Raw genomic sequence first — 21761 nt, 5'->3', positions numbered from 1 at the left:
TCTCTTTGATTGTACCTCAGGCAGACTTTGCAAGGATTTTTTTTAAGAGGGGCACTTGCTATGCCACTATAGCAATTATTAGTTTTGTTAAGTTCTCAGAAAGCCCTCTTGAGGTGCTGTGGAGAAAATGGCAGCTGCAGTGGTCTGATAGCAGGAACTGGTGATGTGTATATGGAACCTTTGAAAATGTACATCTTCCTATCCATGCTTCCAAAAGGAAAAAAAAAGAATACAGCAGTCCAGATTTTGGGAAAGAGTGTACTTGGGATGGAGAATAGTGAAATTACAGCATATAAATCATGTAAATTCCCCCCAGCCCCAGGCCCAGCACTACAGCTTGGAAGCCAATGCAGATAAAAAGTTTACCAAAATTTTACTAACTAAAAAATGTCTCGATAAAATCATCTCAAGGCCTTTCTCACAGATGCCTTTTCCCTGACAAATGGGCACACCATGCATGATCGTGAAGAAAAGCACTTTCAGTCAGTCTGAAAAGACATGACAGGACTGTACCATCTCATTGGAATCAGCCATCAAGATAACTTTGCACAGAAACATGGGACTGGTCAGTTTGCATCCCGACGTCAACAGTCCCCCCCCCCCCCCCCCCAAATCTGAAGTGGAAAGTAAGGGGTCGGTCCAAAACGTCTAGAGGTGGGTGGCAGTTGCTGGATGGACTTGGACATCGTTTTTGGCTTGGGTGGTTTTGACCTGCCAGGAGAGATCTCCCTAGGAAACTGGCACCTACGAGGTAACAACAGACTCAAGCGGGCGGGGCTGTTTTCAAGAGGGACTTTCTCCCGAGTGGAGGAAGCGGAGGCGGGAAGAGCGAAGGGGGTTCCCTCAGAGCGCTACAGCCAGCAGCGCCGTCGCGCTCTCAGAGGCTCCCCTTCCCCCGCGACAATCCCGGGAACGAAGTGAGAAGCTGCTCGGCGCCGCCTTTCGGCTCGTGCATATTCATAGCCAAGCAGCAGGCTCGGTCGGCTGCCACCTAGAGACGGGAGGGCGGGACGAGACCAGACGAGCAGCGCAAGTGGGGAAGCGGCGGCGGCGGCGGCGGCAACAGCAGCTGCCGACAGCTCCGGCGCGCTCGGGCAGCCCAGGCAGGCGCTGCAGCCCTTTCCATCCTCGCCGAGACAGCGCGTGCAGAGCGCACAGCGCCCGCCGGACAGAAGCCGAGCCGTCCCCCTCTAGCTGGTTCCTCATCCCCGGGCAGCCCTCATCCCTCCCGTGGCGGCCAGATGATGAACTTTCTGCGGCGCAGGCTCTCGGACAGCAGCTTCATCGCCAACCTGCCCAATGGCTACATGACCGACCTGCAGCGGCCGGAGCCCCAGCAGCCCCCGCCGCCCCCGCCGTCCTCCGCGTCCTCCTCGGCGGCTCCGGCCGCGGCCTCGGAGCGCAGGCAGCAGCAGCCGGCGGCGCCACCCCAGCAGCCTCAGCCCCAGCCGCAGCCTCAGCAGTCGGTGGGCAGCAGCTTCTTCAGCTCTCTCTCCAACGCCGTGAAGCAAACGGCGGCCTCGGCCGGCTTGGTGGACGCGTCGCCCTCTTCCTCGGCCGCAGCCAAAAAGTCCAAGCTGCTCTTGGTCATCGACGAGCCTCATACAGACTGGTAGGTCCCTCTCCCCCACGGCCCCGCACAGCCCAGCCTGCCAATGGTGAGGGGCTCGAGGTGGGTCCAAGGCTGCCCCTCCTTACCCCCTCCCACTTGGGCCAGGCTCGAAAGGGCGGCGGCACAGGGCTAGTTATTGGAGCCCGAGTGAGATTCACTGGCCCCGGCCCTGCAGGGAGAGATGTGGTGCTGGTACTCTGGAAGGATACACAGGGCCTTCTCCCAACCCCCCTGCACGTAGGACATGAGTGAAGTTCCACATTTGGGGGGGGGGGGGGCTCAGCCTGTAGATTGTCACGTGGCAATATTGCATGGGATGTGTTTGGTTGGGAGTCGTGCATTGGCAGGGCAGGGCCAATTGCAGCTTCCCACTAATGTGCACACTTGGAGAATTCTGATAGATAGATAGATAGATAGATAGATAGATAGATAGATAGATAGATAGATAGATAGATAGATAGATAGATAGATAGATAGATAGATAGATAGATTCTGTGTGATGATAGATATATATATATACAGATTTATGTCATTCAGCATGCGAGAAGATGTTGATTGCCAAATATTAGTGCAACACTGTCCCTGTGCAATAGATGGATGGAATGATATGCTTGGCTCAAATATATATTTTATCATTATTTAACTCTGACGGTTATCCTGGTTGTAAACATTTAAAACAAAATATCAGAATACAATATATCTGTCTATATCTGATTTGTTCTGAGTAGGTGAGGGCAGCTTCAGAAAATATGAAATATTTCAGTTGCTTTAGTACTTTTAATAATGGTTGCTTCAAGAAACCTGTTAAATCATATGAACTTGGCTATTAGTGACAGCCACATTTGTTGTGGGAAGGCAAACAATTATTTCATTTTGAATTTTTCCTACATGTAATTTTGAATGGAAGAAGGTGGATTCTTACAGCACCAAAAATGTATCCTTAATGACAACAGAAAGTCTCAATGATTTAATTTGTGAGCTAAACTTTCCCTCCCTACTATTCTTAAAAACGTTGTCATGGAAAAGAACAGTATGAAAACACCAAATGCTGCAGCAAAACTGAGGCTAAGCAAATGCAGACCTGATGAGCAATCTGAATGAGAGGGGCTACTGAGAGACACAAGAACAGGATATTCAAGTAATAAATTTGAAAGAAAATATTGACATACTGCCAGCTGTATTGTGATACAAAAAAGATACCCTTGGCACAATGTTTTCAACCTTTCTGTATACATGTCTGACTTGTTTATGTGTTTACACACAACTTAACAATGCTGCTGAAATATGTGACAATTCTAAAAACAAAATGTCCTTATTCATTCTTTTTAAAAAATCTGATTGCACTAATGAACAAAACCAATTAGTGACTAGGTATCTCATTTTATTTCCTAATATTCTGTAGCATGGCTAACCAATAGCCTCTAACAACTAACTATCACAGCAGGCAATTTCACTTCTAAAACCTAACTCAAAGTGATACATGTGAATCTGAAGGATAATTTATGCGGAATAAAATATGGCGATGATGGCAACTACATTGATAACTGTAAAAAGGTTTAGAAACATTGAAGAGCTCTATCAGTGGCTATGAAAATCTGCAAGACATTGCAGAGGAGAAACAGGTAAAAATTCTTCCATTCCGTGATTCTCTAAGCTCTCAGGATCTCGAGAAGACTGATTTCTGTCCTCCCCTTTCTGCCCTTTAACTGACTCTCAGCTGCTCTCAACATTCTCTCTTCTAGAGAATGTTTAGTACTCATCAGGTTTTGAGATTTATTTTTGTTTTTCTTTTGGTTAATTCACGATGTCATTTTTTCCACCTTCCCAAGGAGTCCCACAGGTATGTCTCTGAGTACTAAGTGCTGGAGACAAATCATAGGAGATAACCGTCCCTTTCATGTCCTGATCTGAAATTGACAGAGGCATGTGGCTGATCAATGTCGAAAAGAGAATCTTATGTTGTTAAAGTTCACTGGAGGTAGCTATCAAATACTTGCCAAGATAGCAAATCATTTTTACTTTTGTGCAATCACAGTACATGGATTTTTGTTTTGGCCTACAGATATCTGTGGGTCTTATTAATATTGCCTTCTACTGTTCACATTGTTCATTCTCAGTGGCTCTGTGTCATGAATTATGATTTAGAATATACCAGATGTGGTTTGTGTCTGTTAAATACATCTATCTATTTAGTATAATTCAGCAAAAGAGTTAGAATTTTTGTTTTTATGGGAAATAGCTTTATTTTTTGCTAGAAACTTTTTAAAAGTCAGAAGGTAGATTCTGCAGGGACTCTAGATGTTATCAAATGAAGAACTGATGTTGCATACTGCAACAGCACCCACTCCCTGAGGGAAGACAGAGGCCCCAAAAGGGAGGGAAGTCTGTTGCTGAGGGTGGATATTTGGATAGCTGTTTGTTGGCCTAAAGCACTCCCCTCAACTCACACAGAGACCTTTTAATCAGAAATCCTGTCAGGGGCCACTAAACTATAGTTATAAAGCTGCCACCAGAAACTGAAGTAAAATAACTGGAACTTAAAGAGAGGCTTTTGAAACGTAAACAAAAAACTGGATTTTTATTCACAGGCTGTTTTTTTCTCAGATGGAACAGAGAGGTTTCAAAAGTGTTAATGATTTCTTAGGCAGATTTCTTTCTTAGATGTTACAGTTACAAGCAGTTTCAGTGAAATGGCTTTTCAGTATAGACTTTAGGGTAAACCTTCCACACATGGTCCAGAATCCACCCTTATCTCCAAAGGGATTTTTACACTGGCGTAGGAGGCTCCCCGCGCAATTAATAAGTTTCCCTTTAGTCTCCTACCACCTAGGCCTCTAGTCTCTGGTATGCACTGATCCTTCCTCTCAGCAGAGCCATAGCTAGGAAAAACGGAGCCCGGGGCAAAAATCTGAGTTTTACCCCCCACACCGTATGAGCAGCCACCCTCCACACCATGACCAAAGGCCACCCTCCCTCACTACAACCAAAGAACAATTTTTTGCACCAGAACATCGCAAAGTCACTATCACATTATAGAACATGTCTCAACTCACAAATCTGAACACAGCAATGGGCCATGGCATACAGCAGAGATAAAAAAAAATTGACAACATGTTCAAAATGCTATCAAAATGTTTAACAACTTTTATAACACTTAAAAAGTATTTTAAGTATCATATGACTTAAAATGCTTTCAAAATGTTTTATTACTGCTGTGAATAATGTTTTATTACCCTCCACTCATTCCTTTGCATTTCTCCCAAGCACTGCCAGAAATAATAGCCAATTTGGAATAATATCAAACCATGTCCAAATAAGCCACAGTACAAGCAAGTCTGAATTTCCATCTCTTCCTCTGAATATTTCACACTTGTGTCTACAAGAACTCCAAGCACTGCAGATTCATCCTCTAATTGCTAAGGTGCAGTCCAAAGTCACCCCTGGATGACTCAAAGGTTCTTCCCAAAGAGAGAGGGGGCGGGGCTTATGTATTCTTTTGAATTTATATGGTGAGCATTCATTAACTGAAAGTAGAAAGTCATCTTTTCTTTTATGTTAAAACTTACCAGTGCAATTTTCAGAAGGGCATGCATGATCTCTTCTCTACTGTCCCTGCTGGCTGCATCCCAGCCCTTTCTCCAGTTTTCTCCCCCTCCATGAGGCAAAACTGAAAGTAGTTAGCCAATGAGAAGAAGGCTCATTTGCATGCAGGTTCTGAGGGTGCTGGGGGACAGTTTGTCCCCAGATGTCCCCATGGGAGCTTCGCCTTTGCCTCTCAGTCTCTCCGAGTTCACTCAGAAGAATCTGGCCATCTAGCCTTCCTCTCTCTGTCTCTCTGGCCTTTCTGCCACTAGACAAAATCTCTAGACTGACTTTGAGGAAATGACAGGAATCTCTTTGTGTCACACCAACTCTCAGTCTGCTTTCAATCCCCTCAATTCCCTATCTCTGCTTTCTGACAGGCTTCTTCCTGCTTTTATAGCATACAGCGCACCTTGTCTGTGGCTGCCAGCTATACCATTACAGCAGTGGTGGGATTCAAATAATTTAACAACCAGTTCTGGTGGTGGGATTTAAATAATTAACAACTGTTTGTTTACAAGCACCATTTTAACAAACGGTTCTGCCGAAGTGGTGCGAACCTGCTGAATCCCACCACTGCATTACAGCCCAGCCAATCAAGCTGCACTCTGGCTGTTACTGTAATGCTCTTGCTCTGGCTAACTGCACCTTAGCAAATTAATGCTATAAGAGCCTAATCTGTCACACATACTATGCTGAATATGCTTGCTTTGCTAGGAAATTGATATTCATGTTCAAGAGTGTATGAATAGCTGGGTTAAAATACGGATCAGTTCAGGAGATAGGACATCTTTTGCATGTGGAGATAGTTCGCTTGTAAAAAGTTCATATTTGTGGGTAATCATAATAGCAGATGTTTATAGAATGAATCATTAATATCAATAAATTAATTTTAATATATAGATTTCTTTAATGACCTTTAAGATTGAAATTCCAATACAAAAATATAGTTCTGAGAAGTTTCTTATATGCTCATCATAACTCATTGAGTTTTGCAGTTGTCTGCTTTCCTAGACTTTCATTTCTGAGTTTTGTTAAATCAGTTGTGTTAGAATATATTATTTGTTATTTTGCTTCAGAGATATGCCTAAATTAATTTGCTTTTGCTGTGGATGCACATTTATACCAGGGCCTTCAAAATTGGCAGTGCTAAACACACCCCAGCTATCTCCCATCTATTTCAGTTGTTCCCACATCTAGTAACAGCAAGAGTTTCTCTGCCTTAAATAGCTGTATAGAGAAAAGCATTTGGATGAGAGCAGATTTTATTCTCCATACTTCAGACTTGATTCTGTAGTAATGCAGATATTCTGATATACATAGTTTGGCTCTGGGTGTGAGCAGAATGGTACTTATTTGCTTATAAATAACCCAATCAGTGCCTGTTGCCTTGTACTCACCAATTCTTAATTACTGCTGGGAATGAAAATCCTATGACAACATCCATAGGTACTGGCAGAACAAAAAGAAAATGAAAAAAGAAAAAGAAAGATGAAGAAGTCGCAGCTGCTATGGTAGTTATGCCCCAATCAGCGACAGCCTTGCATATGACATCTATTCTCCTGCTGCCTGTGGACTCATATCTCCATTGAGCAGGGTGTTCACAGCTGTCTGTCTTCAGCAATTAATCTCATAGCCAATGGGAATGGAGCTGAAAGAAAGGGCTGCTAGGAGCAACTAGAGAATCCTCAATGGATGTTTTGTTCTCTGTGCTGACTGGATGCACCACTCTCTGATCATGTGCACGTTCCTGTAAATCACATAAATAGCCGATGCCCTTCCTGGAAATCAGTCCTGGTTTGATTTCTGAGCAGGAGCTATTTGTACATGTACAGTACAGAGTAGACTTGCAGACATATGAAATGAGAAAGATAGCTTTTGTAAATTTTATTTCCCATTTTTGTTGTGGTTGTAGCAGTCAGTGGTTCTGTGAATCCATTGAACTGTAATAATAGTAGTCATTGATCTAAATATTTGGATATTGCTAGATTTTATACAGGCTTTGCTAAGAATGCAGCGATTTATTTTTGTGAGAAAGTCATCCTGAGGTAATAACAAGTCATAAACATTATTAGAAATATAATGGTACAAGACTACTTGTTCATCTCTGGAAACCAAAAAAAAATAAAAATTGAATCCCACCTTTGTAGAACTGCCTACCAGATGAGGTCAGAAAGGCACAAACACTTCTATTATCTCAAAGAATGTGTAAAACAAAAATGTATGGTAGAGTGTTTTTTTAAAAAAAGGATTAATAGTACAATAGAACAGTTCAGGAAAGTACTTTTATAAGAGAATAGGATTGTAGTTTATTGCAATGTTTATTGTGTTCATCTTCTTGCTTTTACTGTATTGTCTTCTACTGTTGCAATTCACATTTTGCATTGTTGTGGTATGAAATGTCTTAGATAGGTTTTTATTTGCATTATTTTTAAAATTCTGTAATCATTGAGTTATTTATTGGGTAACAGCCCAATCCATAGCAGGTGAGGGCTGGGGATGGCACCACTGCCGCACCACTACACCATCTCCAGAGTGCTTCCAAATGGCGCTGGGAGGCAGCAAACAGAAAAAAACCCTCAGCCATCTGAAAGCCTTGCAATGAAGCCCTGGCCACAGCATTCCTAGGCCTAATGGAAACTGACTAAAGTCAGCTGCACCCTCAGGAATGCCCCAGTCTGCTCCCCCTGCGCTGGTGTCCAATCAGATGCCAGCATTCTTCTGCAGTGAGTCCCACTTCCAGGGTTCACCACCATGGAGGTGAGGGGCACCCGGCCTTCAGTGCCTTTGCCCTCTCCACCAGCAAGAGTGCCTCTTGCTCTAGTGTATGGGATAAACCTGTTGGTGTAGCCTGGCACTGATCCCACAGCCCATTAGGCTCCCCCCCCCTTCTGGACTGGGCTCTTAGACTGTCTGTCTGAATTTTTTTTAATACATTGTAACCTCCTTTGACTGTTTGTGATGAATATGGGCTATGAATGAAGTAAATGAATAAAATTATACAAACAATAAAGAACTGTGCCATTAAGAGTTTTTCGAAGCATGATAATTATAGTATTGCATCTGATCACATGAAATAATTATTTTGAAAATCCTACTGTCTTAAAAATCATGCATTCATTTTTGACAATAAATATCCTGGATTTATATGTGGGGTTTTTTTTGGGGGGGGGGGAATCAGAAATATCTATGGACATAACGGAGAGTTTCAAAAACTGCATCCTAGGATTTAAGCTCTTTAAAGCTAAAACCCTATTCACACTTATTTGGGATTAAGCTACTCTGTATGTGGCTCTTATTTGTGCTTAAGCTTGGGCTGCAAGGTTCTGATGCAAATGCTGAATTTCAGAACAAGGATTTTGCCAATTTAATTCTTCCAAAATTAAAGTTGACATGTAAATGCTGATTATATGGCTTAACCAGTCAGTCCTTTCTTTTGTTTTTCCCTTTTGTTCTTGGGAATTGTTTCAAACCAAGATATTATACTATAACTAGTGCATGGATAGCCCCCCTCCCAGTATTTTAAACAAACAAAAACAGATGTTTCAGGTTACTGAACTGTAGCCTGAATTTATAAAAGGTACAGCTCTAATTTTTCCTCAATATGTCTTGATAAACCTGCACCTGACAGTTTAGAGAAAATAATTCTGAACTGTTCAAATGTATTGTCCCCCAGTGAAATTTTCATGAGCAAAGCCTTCTCTGGTTGCATTTTCCTTATCCCACAGGAAGAATGATATCACTCTGAGTCCTGATAAATTACATCAATGCATATAACTATTAAGATGAGTCCGTATTATCACACATGCTTGGTGTTTGCTGCATTTATCCAAGGGTTTTTTTTGGCATGCAATTGTAGTACAATTACACTTGCATCACCAGTCCACTATCAATATCTCCTACCATGCTGAGTTTTGAACTGGTAAGGTGACCTGCATATCTTCTGTCTACTCCAACATCGTGATGTCTTTGTCATTCCAATCCTGCTATGAATTCTATATGTATTGTTTATATCTGTGAATAGTAGACTATAGAATTGTGCCACAGATAGAATCAAATTCTTTTGCATCTCCAATAGAAGAACAGATCAGTGGGCAAGTGTACAAATCTATATCTGTGCTTTAGCCTGTGAAAATGACATACATAGAAGATTCAGAAGGAGTGGTTTGGTAATACAGACTTTTTCTAGACCTCATCCAGTGGTGGGATTCAGCCTATTCACACCTATTCAATAGAACCAATAGCAATTTTTTTGTCTAGTTCAGAGAATGGTTGTAATCCCACCACTGAGTCCTGTCGGAACCGGTTGTTAAATTATTTGAATCCTACCATTGACCTCATCAATATTTTAGAACATGTACAATTTGGAATGGTTGTTATAATATAAAAGAATAGACATAAAAGACCAGCAATTTGAGTCACTTCAGCTGAAAAGATCATAATCATGATACATGGTTGCCAAAAGTTTTTAAGACAGTAAATTAGATCTTCTACTAAAAACATAACAAAACTGATAGTGCTATTCTATGTTGCTTCTATAATAATCACCCGAAAGAATACTGGATATTATTTTAAGATGAAAGATAGGAAATTTAAATTATATAGTTAATTTGTCTGTATCATACACACACATCCCTTTGTTAATATGATTGTAGACCAGCATATCACTTATAAACAGAGGCTCATTCCGCACATGCAGAATAATGCACTTTGAAACTGCTTTCAGTGCTCTTTGAAGCTGTGCGGAATGGAGAAATCCACTTGCAAACAGTTGTGAAAGTGGTTTGAAAATGTATTATTTTGCATGTGCGGAAGGGGCCATACATTTCTTTAACTGTAACAATAACTTCCAACATTCCTCAGCAAGTAGGGAAAGAGCCATTACTTTACAAAATTGTCTTTCCAACCAGTACATCATAAATATAGTAATGTGTCTAGAAAAATTCTTATTAGCTAGCCATCTTGAGTACATTCTGCTGTTCTGTATCTGATTTCTGAAGATATCTCCCTTAGTTTGGACAGAGAGATTATTGATCAGTATTATTTTTACTATTTGCCTATTTATTGGAAAACAGAGTTCTGACAGAAGAGAATTATGGCATTTTATTATGATTGTAGGGTTGAGTAGCTTTCAGGTGTTGAATCTCAAATGTGTTCACAAAGGAAATTCTTATAGACAGGGCTGGATTAAGACCTTTAAAGGCCCTAAACACTGAAAAGATTATCGTATCCCATGTACTGTATATATAATTCAAAATAAAAATAGTAAGCCATAATATATCTATTCTAATGAATAAATATAATTATCTGTATGAAATAAAACACCTATTATTCCATTGCTTTCTTGCCTTGGAGATACATAGCATTTAACTTACATGAAATAAAGCTGCAAAATAATGTTTACTGTTGCTTACTTATAACTTTATTTATACTACAAGAAGTTTTCTCCTGCATTTTTAAATTGCAAAGATTTTGATCGTAACTTCAAAATTACTCTGATGTAATAAATGTGCCTTCAATATTTAGCAGAGATAAGGGAGGAAAAAATTCTATAGAGCCCCTTTACTTGAGGCCCTAAGCACGTGCTTATTTTGCTTAAAGGGTAATCCGGGGCTGCTCAGAGATGAGGCTCAGAGGGGTAGAGTGCTTTGTCTACTTAATGTAAGGAGCAGACTGCTTATCTGTAATGTCTCAAGATTTTGTACATCTGTGCAGATGAGAACAATATTCTGTCATGCTTCATTTTCAGAAGAGTAGACAAAGATGAAACAAGGTGTAGTAGTGAACACTGAATTCGGTAGTGGGCAACAGAAAGAACATCAGTGAAGTAACTGTTATTTAGAGGTAAAAAAACCATGAGGCAATATGAAAGGGGAGACTAGTTAGAAGGAAGCTGACAAGGGAACATGAAAAGGTGAAGTCCATAGAGGATGTCTGGGAACTGTTTAAAACCATACTAATTGAGATCTTGATAGAATATAGTTCCATGTTAGGAAACCTACTACCAAGTGTACGTGGTTAACAATCTAAGGCTCATTACGCACATGCAGAATAATGCACTTTTAAACTGCTTTCAGTGCTCTTTGAAGTTGTGCAGAATAGCAAAATCCACTTGCAAACAGTTGTGAAAGTGGTTTAAAAACGCATTATTTTGCTTGTGTGGAAGGGGCTGTAGTTAAGGAAACTGTAAAAAGCAACAAGGCTTCTTTTAAAAAGTGGAACATCACCCAGGGAAGTGAACAGAAGAGACTATAGAGTCTGGCAAAAGAAGATTAACTTAATAATTAGGCAAGTGAAAGGAAAACTGCTAAAAGCATCAAGACAAACAGTAAGGCTGTTTCTTCACAGCGACGATGGGGGTTGGGTCGGCATATTCCACGCCGACCCAACCCCCCTGGGACCGTTCGCATGAACGGTCCCAGAAACAGCCGGGAAGACGGCGGTCGTAGTGGAGCTCCGTCGCCGGCCCGACCTACCGATAATCGTGGCCCGTCCGACGCGTGCGGCAGAGACCTGGGGACATGCCCCCTTGCCCTGCGCGAGTGCTCCGGCATCGCAGGGCAGGGGGGCGAAATCCCCAGAGCCTCGGCAACGCGCCGGTCAGCCTGAACCTGGCTGGAAACAAGCGGAAGGGGGGGGAGGGCGCCTTGGAGCCGCTGCCGTTCGCATGGCAGTGGCTCCAAGCCACTGTTTCCCATAAACCTCGCTTCCCAAGCGAGGTTGGGAAACGGCGGCTTCGTGCCGCTTGGGCGGGACAAGGGCGGCACGGCTGCAAAGCAGCTGCGCCCCCTGTGCGAATGGCTCCCTGGGGACGGCGTTTTTGCCGTCCCCAGGGCACCATAATCTGCCCGTCCAGAAAGGGCCTAAGCATTTCTTTAAATACATCTCTGAAGGTAGAAATCAGTTAAAGATGCTGTTGGGCCTTTGGGTGGCAAAGGTATAAAAGGATTGCTAAAGGAGGATGGGATGGTTGAGAATCTAGCTTTGTTTATTCAGTTTATATGTTGCCCTTCCCCAATTTGGTTTTTTTTTGGTGAAAATTTTTTCTTCTTTCTACTAAAGAATTAAGATCATTTACATTCCAAGACAAAATTTTGTAATCCATTATTTTTTATTTTTATTGAGGTGTATCAAAGTCTTTTTTATATTTATGAAGGAATTCATCAGCTTTTAAAAATTCCAAAATCCTGTGTCTTTTCTCTTGAAAGTAAATGATACCCCCTCAGGGATTTCACATCTAAATGGAATGCCACTTTTTTCAAGCAAACTGTCAGAGTTCTGTAATCTCTCCTTCACTTCATGAATCTGAATGGTATCTCCTTTAATATTATGATTTGTTTTCCCTTAATCTTCAAATTATTTGCATAGTGGGCCTGTAGAACTTGGTCTCTTATAGATCTAGAATTGAACTGGACAAATCAGTCTCTTGGTAGTTATTTAGCATGTAAGGAATTTATATGGAAAGCCTTGTTTATCCCTCCATTATCTCTTATTTTGGTCCTATTAATTGCGCTAATTCTGTTATTAGTAGCTGTTTAATATCTTGACCCTCACACTCAGGGATTGCTTCAAAACACAAATAATCTTTTCTTTGTCTATACTCCAACATAACAAGCTGGTCTTGCAATTTCTCATTTTCTTCTTCAAGATTTAACACCTTTGGGCCAACGCAATTTAACTTATTATTCATCCCTTTGAGCTCCTCCTCTAACCTTTCATTACAGCATCAATAGCTTCAATTTTATTTGTTTTCTTATCAGCTTCTTGTTCTGTTGCAGAATTTGCCTGGTTTGGGAATGATGTGAAGAAGGATTTGCCTGGTTTTTTACTTAGATCTTCTAATGTGGTTTGAAGTTGATTAAATATCTGCACCATATCCAGAGGTGGGATCCAGCAGGTTCTCACAGGTTCCCAAGAGTAGGTTACTAATTATTTGTGTGTGCCGAAAGGGGGTTATTAATTGGTGATTTTGCCAAGTGATTTTTGCCTTATCTTTGCCTTGACTTTACGCCCCTCCTCTCAGCAGTAGCATGCAGAACTTGAAGCAGTCTAGCAGGAGGTGCACCAGCGTGCGTGGCAGCCTGTGCCTGCGTGCATTCGTTTCCCGCCCAAGGACCAGCGCAGTGGTTGCGTCCTTGCCACAGCCCCGCCAGGAATGCCCCACCCCCGGAATGCCCAGCCATGCCCCCGTCGTGCCCTGCCCAGCCCCATTGGCGCTATGCCACAATTTGAATCTCACCACCATGGGAACCTGTTACTAAAATTTTTGGATCCCACCATTGACCATATCTGCATCTCTAGGGCCCCTTCCACACATGCAGAATAATTCACTTTCAATCCACTTTGCAGCTGAATTTTACTGTGCAGAATAGCAAAATTCACTTTTAAACTATTGTGAAAGTGCATTATTCTGCATGTGCAGAAGAAGGCTAGGTTTTTCACGGAACTGTGTTTTCTCTTTTTTGAGCACTTGATGTAACAGAGTTTCTCCTCGCTGTTTGTTTGGGATCTTTACATCTTTACATCTTACTGAATTCTGTTTACTAGCTATGTTCTGAATCTTTAAATTACAACAATAAGTCTTCTTAACCCCTGGTACAAAGCACACAGAATCAAAGCAGTCAGTTCTCTATTTATCTTACCCTTCTGGTCTGTGTTTCTTCTACTATCAGCTGCTTTCCACAGAGACTCTAATGTTAATAAGTTTTCAAATCCTTTAGTCTCTCTACTCTGTATCTCCTTGTTGTTTCAGACGATTTACATCACAAGGTCAAGAATTATTTCCCCATTCACTCAGTCCCTCCTTTCCTGGAAGCAGCTCAGATTTCACCACATACCAGTCTACAGTTTCACAGCCCCTCTTTCTTCTTAGCTTCTCTATCAGTCTGGCTGGTTTTCCTTTTCTGCTTTCATATGTAAATATTATGCTGCAGCAAACAATCAGATCTTCCAAATCTCATAAGTTCAAAAGTAAGCCGTTTTCTCTCTTTTCTCTTCTAACAGATGTTTCTCTAACAATAATTCAGCAATATTTTCTAGTTTTAATTCCAATATTTATTTCTGACTTCCTTTTATTTCACTTATTACAGTTCACCAATTGTAAACTCACAGTCAAAGTATGGATCTTCCAGAACAGGGGTCTGCAACCTGCAGCTCTCCAGATGTTCATGAACTACAAATCCCAATTGGCCATGCTGGCAGAGGCTGATGGGAATTGTAGTGAATGAACATCTGGAGAGCCACAGGTTGCAGACCTCTGTTCCAGACAAAGTTTTCTCAAAAAGAAAAAGAAAGCCAGCAGTTGCACTTTGTGGCCACATCAAGTTCTGAGATAGTGTCTTTTTTTACCCCTCTTAGATCAATATTCCAGGTAAGAGAAATCTGGATTGGAATAGCTTTAATCTTTTTTAAGATTCTGCAGCAGAGTTTAGCAAAGATGGCAGTCCATTTCCCAGGGCTTCAATTCTAGGGAAGCAAAAAGTGCCCTCCAGCTCTTCTCCCTCCCAAAGAAACCCCTCCTGTAAAAATGTGGGTAATCTTGGACCCCACTCCTTAATCTGGAGGTAAATTAGGTCCAAAGTAGTCCCCAGACCTGAAAACCCCCTGCTGGGTTCCTTTGCTCTCAAAAGGAGATGCAACTAGTCCTAAGCTAGTACAAAGAAACTGGCACAACAGAAAATATGAAATGTATTGGACCTGATAGTAGAAAAAGAAAAAGAACTTTAAAAATCCAAATAAGAAGGAAATTGTGCGCAGTATTAAGATTTTATAACAATCAGTGATGACGATAAAAGAAATGGAATCCAACTTGAACTTTGAAAACAAAAGATCTTTGAATGGGTCAACTAACCAGGGGAAATGTTAGTAGCAAAACTAATAAAGTCAAAAGAGAGTAGATAAATTACTAAAATACAATGGAACGATAACATTGTGTTAGATGATAAAGTTATTAGGAATGCTTTTTTAAAATACTGTCTGAAACAGTTTGAAAGCAACATGTCAAGAGAGAATGATATTGAAGAGTATTTAAATAAGCAAAATTTGCTGCAATCGTCTCAAGTGCAAAATGATACAACGAATTGCCCAATTTCAACAATGGAACTAATAGAAGTTATAAAGTGAGTACAGTTGAACAAATCTCTGGAACCAGATGGATTAACAACATTTTACAACGAAGTGTTTGCAGATATATTAATGGAACTACTCCTTGCAACATTGAACGGGATTTTACAAAATGGGAAATTACCTAATACATGGAGAGAGGCTAATATAACTTTGATTTCAAAAGAAGATCAAGATCCAACAGAAGTTAAGAAGAAACATAAGAAGTGTTGATCAAATAAGGGTCAGAAATTAGGAAAACAGTCATATAAATTGAGGACTTTTGCAGATGATGTGGTGTTTATATTGGAAGAGCTAATTCAAAATATGGAAATACTGTTAAACAAAATAAAATAGTTTGGCGATTTGGCAGAGTTTAAATTGAATATTAAAACCAAAATATTTGGGAGTGTGGCTGACTAATAAGAATTGTATTTTATACCAAAATAATTATTCTAAAGTTTGGAATGATGTGAAGGATTTGTTGAGACAGAATAGAATGAACTTATCGTTTTTTGGAAGAATATTTGTGATAAAAATGAATGTATTGCCAAAAATGTTATTTTTGTTTCAAGCCATTCCAGTAATTAACTCTGCATTATGTTTTAAACAGTGGCAAAAAGATATGGGTAATTTTTTTGGGGTAAAATAAGAAACCAAGAATTAAATATAAAAATATTCAAGATGCAAAGGAAAGAGGGGGTTTCTCGTTGCCAAATTAAAACTGTATTTTGAAGCCGCCTCACTGGTCTGGATAAGGGAATGGGTGATGTTGAAGAATACTAGGCTTTTGGACCTGGACGGTTTTGATAAGCAATTTGGGTGGCATGGTTATTTATGGTATGATAAGGGGAACATGCATAAAAAATTTTCTAATCACTTTGTTAGAAGACATCTGATTTGGATATGGTTGAAATATAAACATATATCTCCTTTATGGTTGTCTCCAACTGAAGCTATTACTAGAAAAGAAGTAAATATGCAAAAAAATGGCCTACTTTCAGACAGTTGCTGAACAATAAGTAGCCATTTTATTCATTTTTTTCTATTGAATCCAGACACCCTTTGAATTAAATAGCAATCTGAGAGGGACTGCTGAAGTGGGCTGTTCATAAACCAAACTTGCTTAACACAATGGTATGTTATGTATGCATGAAATCATCAGCTAGGTTGTGACCTACAGATTTAAACTAAAGCTCTTAATTATTGGTGGTATTAAGAACACAGAGGCTCATTCCGCACATGCAGAATAATGCTCTTTCAAACTGCTTTCAGTGCTCTTTGAAGCTGTGCGGAATGGCAAAATCCACTTTCAAACAGTTGTGAAAGTGGTTTGAAAACACATTATTTTGCGTGTGTGGAAGGGGCCAGAGAAACAATTCTCCCCATAGCAGTCCAGACTACTGACAGAAATAATTCTGAAGTTATGTACAATTGTATTTCTTTACAGTTGTGCCTTAGTCTCCCCATACTGTTGTGCAATACTTTTTCTGGGCAAGAGGTATTTGGTTTCAGCCTTTAAATATTTTCTGCTGGAGCAGTTTCAGCAGGGTAAATAAATAAAAAATGACAACCAAGTGTAACCTACTTATCCTTTATCCTTGGCTACATCAATCTCCACTGGAGACCTGGGAAAATTGAAAAGTTAATATAATGACAGCACCCTGTGGCTTGTCAAACAAAAATTAAATTTCTTGAACAAATTAACAAACCTTTAATTTAAAAACAACAAGTTTCTAACATTTAGGGATAAATAATAGTGACCACACACACATAGCACAACTCAACTATACAAAATCTTCAGTGCCTTTTAAGAAAAGCACTCAAAACTGTTATAACTACTAACAGTACCCAGTAAATAAAGAAAGGCAAGAAAGTCCAAACAATTAATAATGTAGTGCTTGTTTATCCCATTTGTTCTTCTACATAGGTAGGGTGTAGCTGCAAAATGTCTTTCTTCAACTTGGGCCTATGAAAAAATAAGCAGTTCCTCAATTGAGCTGTGGGTCTTCCTTCTGTGACAGGTCAGATCAACTGAGGAGGGTGGGGTTCTTGCAGTTGGTAATATGTAAGAAAGCTTACCAACTGCACATGCTCATTGAGCTCTTATCCCCTGTGTTCTGTTTCCCAAGTAAAACAGTCTTAGGTGCCCTGTACTTGGCCAGAACAGAGTGGGAGACTCACAAGCAAGCTATAACAGTTCAAAAAAAGAGAGAGAGGTTTTATTACATAAAAGAATTGAGACCCTAACTCCTCCAAGGGTCTGACTAAAATACAGTACTTGCTTGACTGGAACAACTTGAAGCTTGATACTTTGATTCTTTCTTGACTTCTTCCAAGAAAGTCTACTTTGTCTGTGTTTTCTCTTGGTTCCTTGAGTGTCCTCTATCTGGACTTTACTTTCTGTAACACCTTAGACTTTTATACTCTTTATATGCCCTCTGCCCTACTAAAGGGTAGGTACAATAACCTAGGCCGTTTCCGCACGGCCTCCTTGCGCCCCCACGCCGCCAAGAGTGCGGGCGGCGTGGGGGCGCAAGCCCATTCGCATGAACGGGCGAAGCGGAGGCCGGCAGGCGGCAGGCGGCTCCGCATGGAGCCGCCGCTTCCCCCTTCCCCGCCCCACTCACTGTGTCCTCGTCGTCGCCTGCTGGGCGTCGCAGCCCCGCCCACGCCGCCCTCCGACCCCGTGAGTGGGGCGGAGACAGGAGACAGCGTCTTCCCAGCGGCGCGGTTCGCACCGCGCCGCCAGGAAGACGCTTCCTCCCCAACAACAACCCTTTAAAGGGTTGTTGGTTTTAAAACGTACCTGAGGCATACAGAGGAAGAAGGAAAGCGCGTCCAGATAGCCGCTGCTGCGCATGTAATAAGGCGGTGGCACAGGGGGCGGCGTTTTTACCGCCCCCAGGCCGTCGTTAATTGGCCGTGCGGAAACGGCCCTAGATAAATCTGCAAGGCTATGCAGCTGCAAATCTAATGTGGTCAAAACCTGGCCCACCAACTCTTGCACTGCACCAGATTTGATAAAATCAGATCTAAATATACCACTCTATATTCTCTCTTTCAATCTGGGCTGCCTGATCTGACTAGGTTATCTCTATTGTTGAATAACCCGGACCCTGGTTTTTGTGAAGTGGTCACTAATTTTATGATGGAGATAGCTGAGAGCTCCCAGTAGCATGTATTTGATATGGTGCTTGCGGGGCCTTCTGCTTTTATTATCTATTTATGTATCTGCTTCTGATTATGCAATAAAGGCGTATGTATGTATGTATGTATGTATGTATGTATGTATGTATGTATGTATGTACGTACGTACGTACGTACGTACGTACGCTTTATACACCTTAGACGTAAGAGATATTGCAGCCTTCCAGCTCCACTGGCACCTTAGACTAAATTAACTGAACAGGAGCATTAGTGGGTAATGAAAGGAAGTCTGCAAGGCTGTTGCCTCTGGGAGGCTTCTTAAAGGGACATGGTCTAACTACAGTTCCCTCCCTTACATCACTATACAAAAGGAACTAAACCCATACTAACTATAGGGACAATTGATGCTTAATAAAGAAAATAGTAAGAGCTTCTCTGGGGGCATGACACCCTGAGCCCTAAGATCCAACCAGAACACAAATACTAAAATAGCATGGGTTACACAAGGAAAATATTTGAATTAGAAATCTGTGCATGTTGGTTTTTATCCAGAGAATAATGTTTTTATATCTCACCAGTATATTTGCTTGCTTTCCAGATATAATAGTTCTGGAGTATGTTGAAACCTTCTTAATTCTCTGTTGGTAGTTTTGTAGATTTATATAGATGCAACATGGATGTTATTCCTGAAAGTAGTCAAGATAAGTTTGATGGAAATGGATAATTGCTTTTAAATTTTAAATAGCATACCATTTAGCACATCGGATCACTTCATTAACATTCAGTTCCTTAGGGGCATGAATCCATCTTTTCTTTGAATGAATGTGCATATATGTGACTTTACAGAGTTTTATAATTGACAAGATTTTCATGCTGAAATGAAATCTTCATATTTTCCTCAAAATGCTTTCAGATGTAAAAGGTTGGTTGAAATGCTGTAGATGTAGAAGCCATTGCACAACTGCTACATTGGGTTCTAAGCAGAGTGAGCAGTGCCTTGTTTCTGCTTTGAAAGCAACAGAAAGTTTTATACTCTTGGCTTTATCATTTTATATGTATATATTTTGCTCAATTCCAAGATGTAATTCTGAAATATAACTGAAAAATTTAAAAATAATTTTTAAAACAACTATATTTCTTCCAGTTATTCTAGAATGGTATGTTGTCTGGTGAGAATGCATGTCCTTTTGACAAGTGGGGATGGATAATACAACCCTCATGACTTGCCTGTTTCTGATTAGAATTTGATTTCTAAATAGTATTTCTGAAAAATTTTCTGAATAGTATTTGATTTCTTTACTAGAAATGAGAAGGAGAAAGAAAAGGGCTACACTCAAAGATAGGTTTGTTGTAGTGGTGGTGTACCGCCCTAGGGACATGGGATCACATGTATCCCCATGTGACAAAAGTTATGCACCCAGCTTCATGCCACATGCTGCCGAACCATCTCCCACCTCCCTGCAGGCTGTCTCCTGCCATCCCCATGTGCCCCAGCTGCATGCCACTAAGCTCCACCCCCACCTCCCAGCAGGTCTGCTTTCAAAAGCCAGCCTGCACAGAGGCCAGGGGCATGGCTCAGTGCCCCTGAGTCCCATCCCTGAGCCCCCCTAAGTGGGGGGGCACCTGGAGAAAAAGTTGTCCCCAATTACCATTTCCTCCATACGCTTTTGGGTGAAATGGGGACAGAATCTGCCCCATTCCAGATAACAGTATCATCCACTTAGAATCAGGAGTGTGCATAGTTACGTGTGTATGCATACTCTCATCAGTATGCATACTCTCATCCACCTCAATTATGTCTTAATTGGTGGTTCCATTAATATCTGTGTGAAAAAATAAATAGTATACTTTGTTCTGCTTATAGGCTGTGTCACAATTGTAAGTGTGATGTGACTAGATGCTTAGTGTTAGTAGTTTGATATATTGAAATATTCTGTCCCTATGATACTGAAGATTTGCACCTGTCTATCTGATTGCAATTCAGTTGTTTTTTATTTGATTTATTTAGAAAGTTTATATGCTACATATGCTACATGTCCAGAAAATCTACTCAAACTAGCTTGCAACATAAAACTTGATAAAATCACACAATAGAACAAAATTGTCCACTTTAACAAATTTAAAACCCAGCTAGATAATTAAAACAACCCAAAAAGTTTTACTAAATGATTTATTCTGGGCTTTTGTTTATGAAAGTGTTAGTTGGTTTTTCATATTTTACTGTTAAATACTATTTGAATATTTATCTGCAGCAATCTATGACAAAACAATTTAGTTTCAATATTTGATGCATATTTTATATGGAATGTACATTGTTCATTTTTTGGGGTTAAATTTATATATTGGATTCTATCCAATCTTTTCTTCAAGGAAGTCATAGTGGTGTATATAATCCCTCCCCACAATGTGTCTTTACAACAGATCTGTGAGGTAAATTAAACTGAGAGGACTTTTTGTAAGGTTCAAAGTTACCTAAGAGCTTCAGTACTGACTGGGGATTTGAAACTCCTTCCTGTTGTATTCTGACAGCATAACTGCTCTATTGCACTGACTCTTGAAAACCAAATTATTATCAACCATAATAAGAACTAACATACCGGTAATCTGATATTGGAGCACAGAGCATCATGATAATATTTTATCATTATAATGCAGTTTGATGATTAAACTGGTAAAATACCATTTGGAAAAGTTTGTGATTATATAATCTTGTAAAAAAATATTGATTTTGCTCAAAGTACTACAAACTTGATGGAGAATCTCTATTAATGTGAAAACGACTAGCGGTATTTGAATGTAATTCAAAAAACCAGTGTGAGAAAATAAAGTTTTCTTTAAGTGAGCTGATTAATGGAAATGTACATTTGAGAGCCAGCATGGTGTAGTGGTTAATCTGGAAAACTCTAATCTGGGAAACCGGATTTGATTCCCCTTTCTGCCACTTGAGGTGTGGCGGCTTATCTGGTGAACCAGATTAGCTTGTGCACTCCAATACATGCCAGCTGGGTGACCTTGGGCTAGTTACAGTTCTTTGGAGCACTCTCAACCCCACCCACCTCACAGGGTGTTTGTTTTGTGGGGAAGAAGGGAAGGAAATTGTAAACTCCTTTGAGTCTCCTTACAGGTGAGAAAGGGGGAATATAAATCCAACTCTTCTTCTTCTTCTGTATAACCATAGACCAGAGGCTATGAGGGGGCAAATGTTCCCAGGTGGCACCCATTTAGTCGTATGAGGGGGGCAGAAAATCCCCCACACACCTCTCCTCCCCCCCCCAACCTAAAGTCTTGCCTTTTTGATCCTATGGCTCTTTTACAA

General features: G+C 40.6%; 1 protein-coding gene across 1 annotated transcript in view; it reads left to right on the top strand.

Annotated features, from left to right (window-relative positions):
• Window positions 1-823: 823 nt before the first annotated feature.
• The window catches only part of SYN2 (synapsin II), a 238323-nt gene continuing 217385 nt past the window's right edge, over window positions 824-21761 (top strand). Inside the window, exon 1 of the mRNA XM_048487637.1 lies at window positions 824-1612. Within this exon, the coding sequence (XP_048343594.1) occupies window positions 1242-1612 (371 nt within the window). The 5' untranslated portion in view covers window positions 824-1241. The remainder of the gene's footprint in view (window positions 1613-21761) is intronic.

Source organism: Sphaerodactylus townsendi, linkage group LG03 (assembly GCF_021028975.2).
Source record: "Sphaerodactylus townsendi isolate TG3544 linkage group LG03, MPM_Stown_v2.3, whole genome shotgun sequence".
NCBI lineage: Eukaryota > Metazoa > Chordata > Lepidosauria > Squamata > Sphaerodactylidae > Sphaerodactylus > Sphaerodactylus townsendi.
Note: the sequence above shows the minus strand (reverse complement) of the source record. Positions and strands in the feature narration are given on the sequence as shown.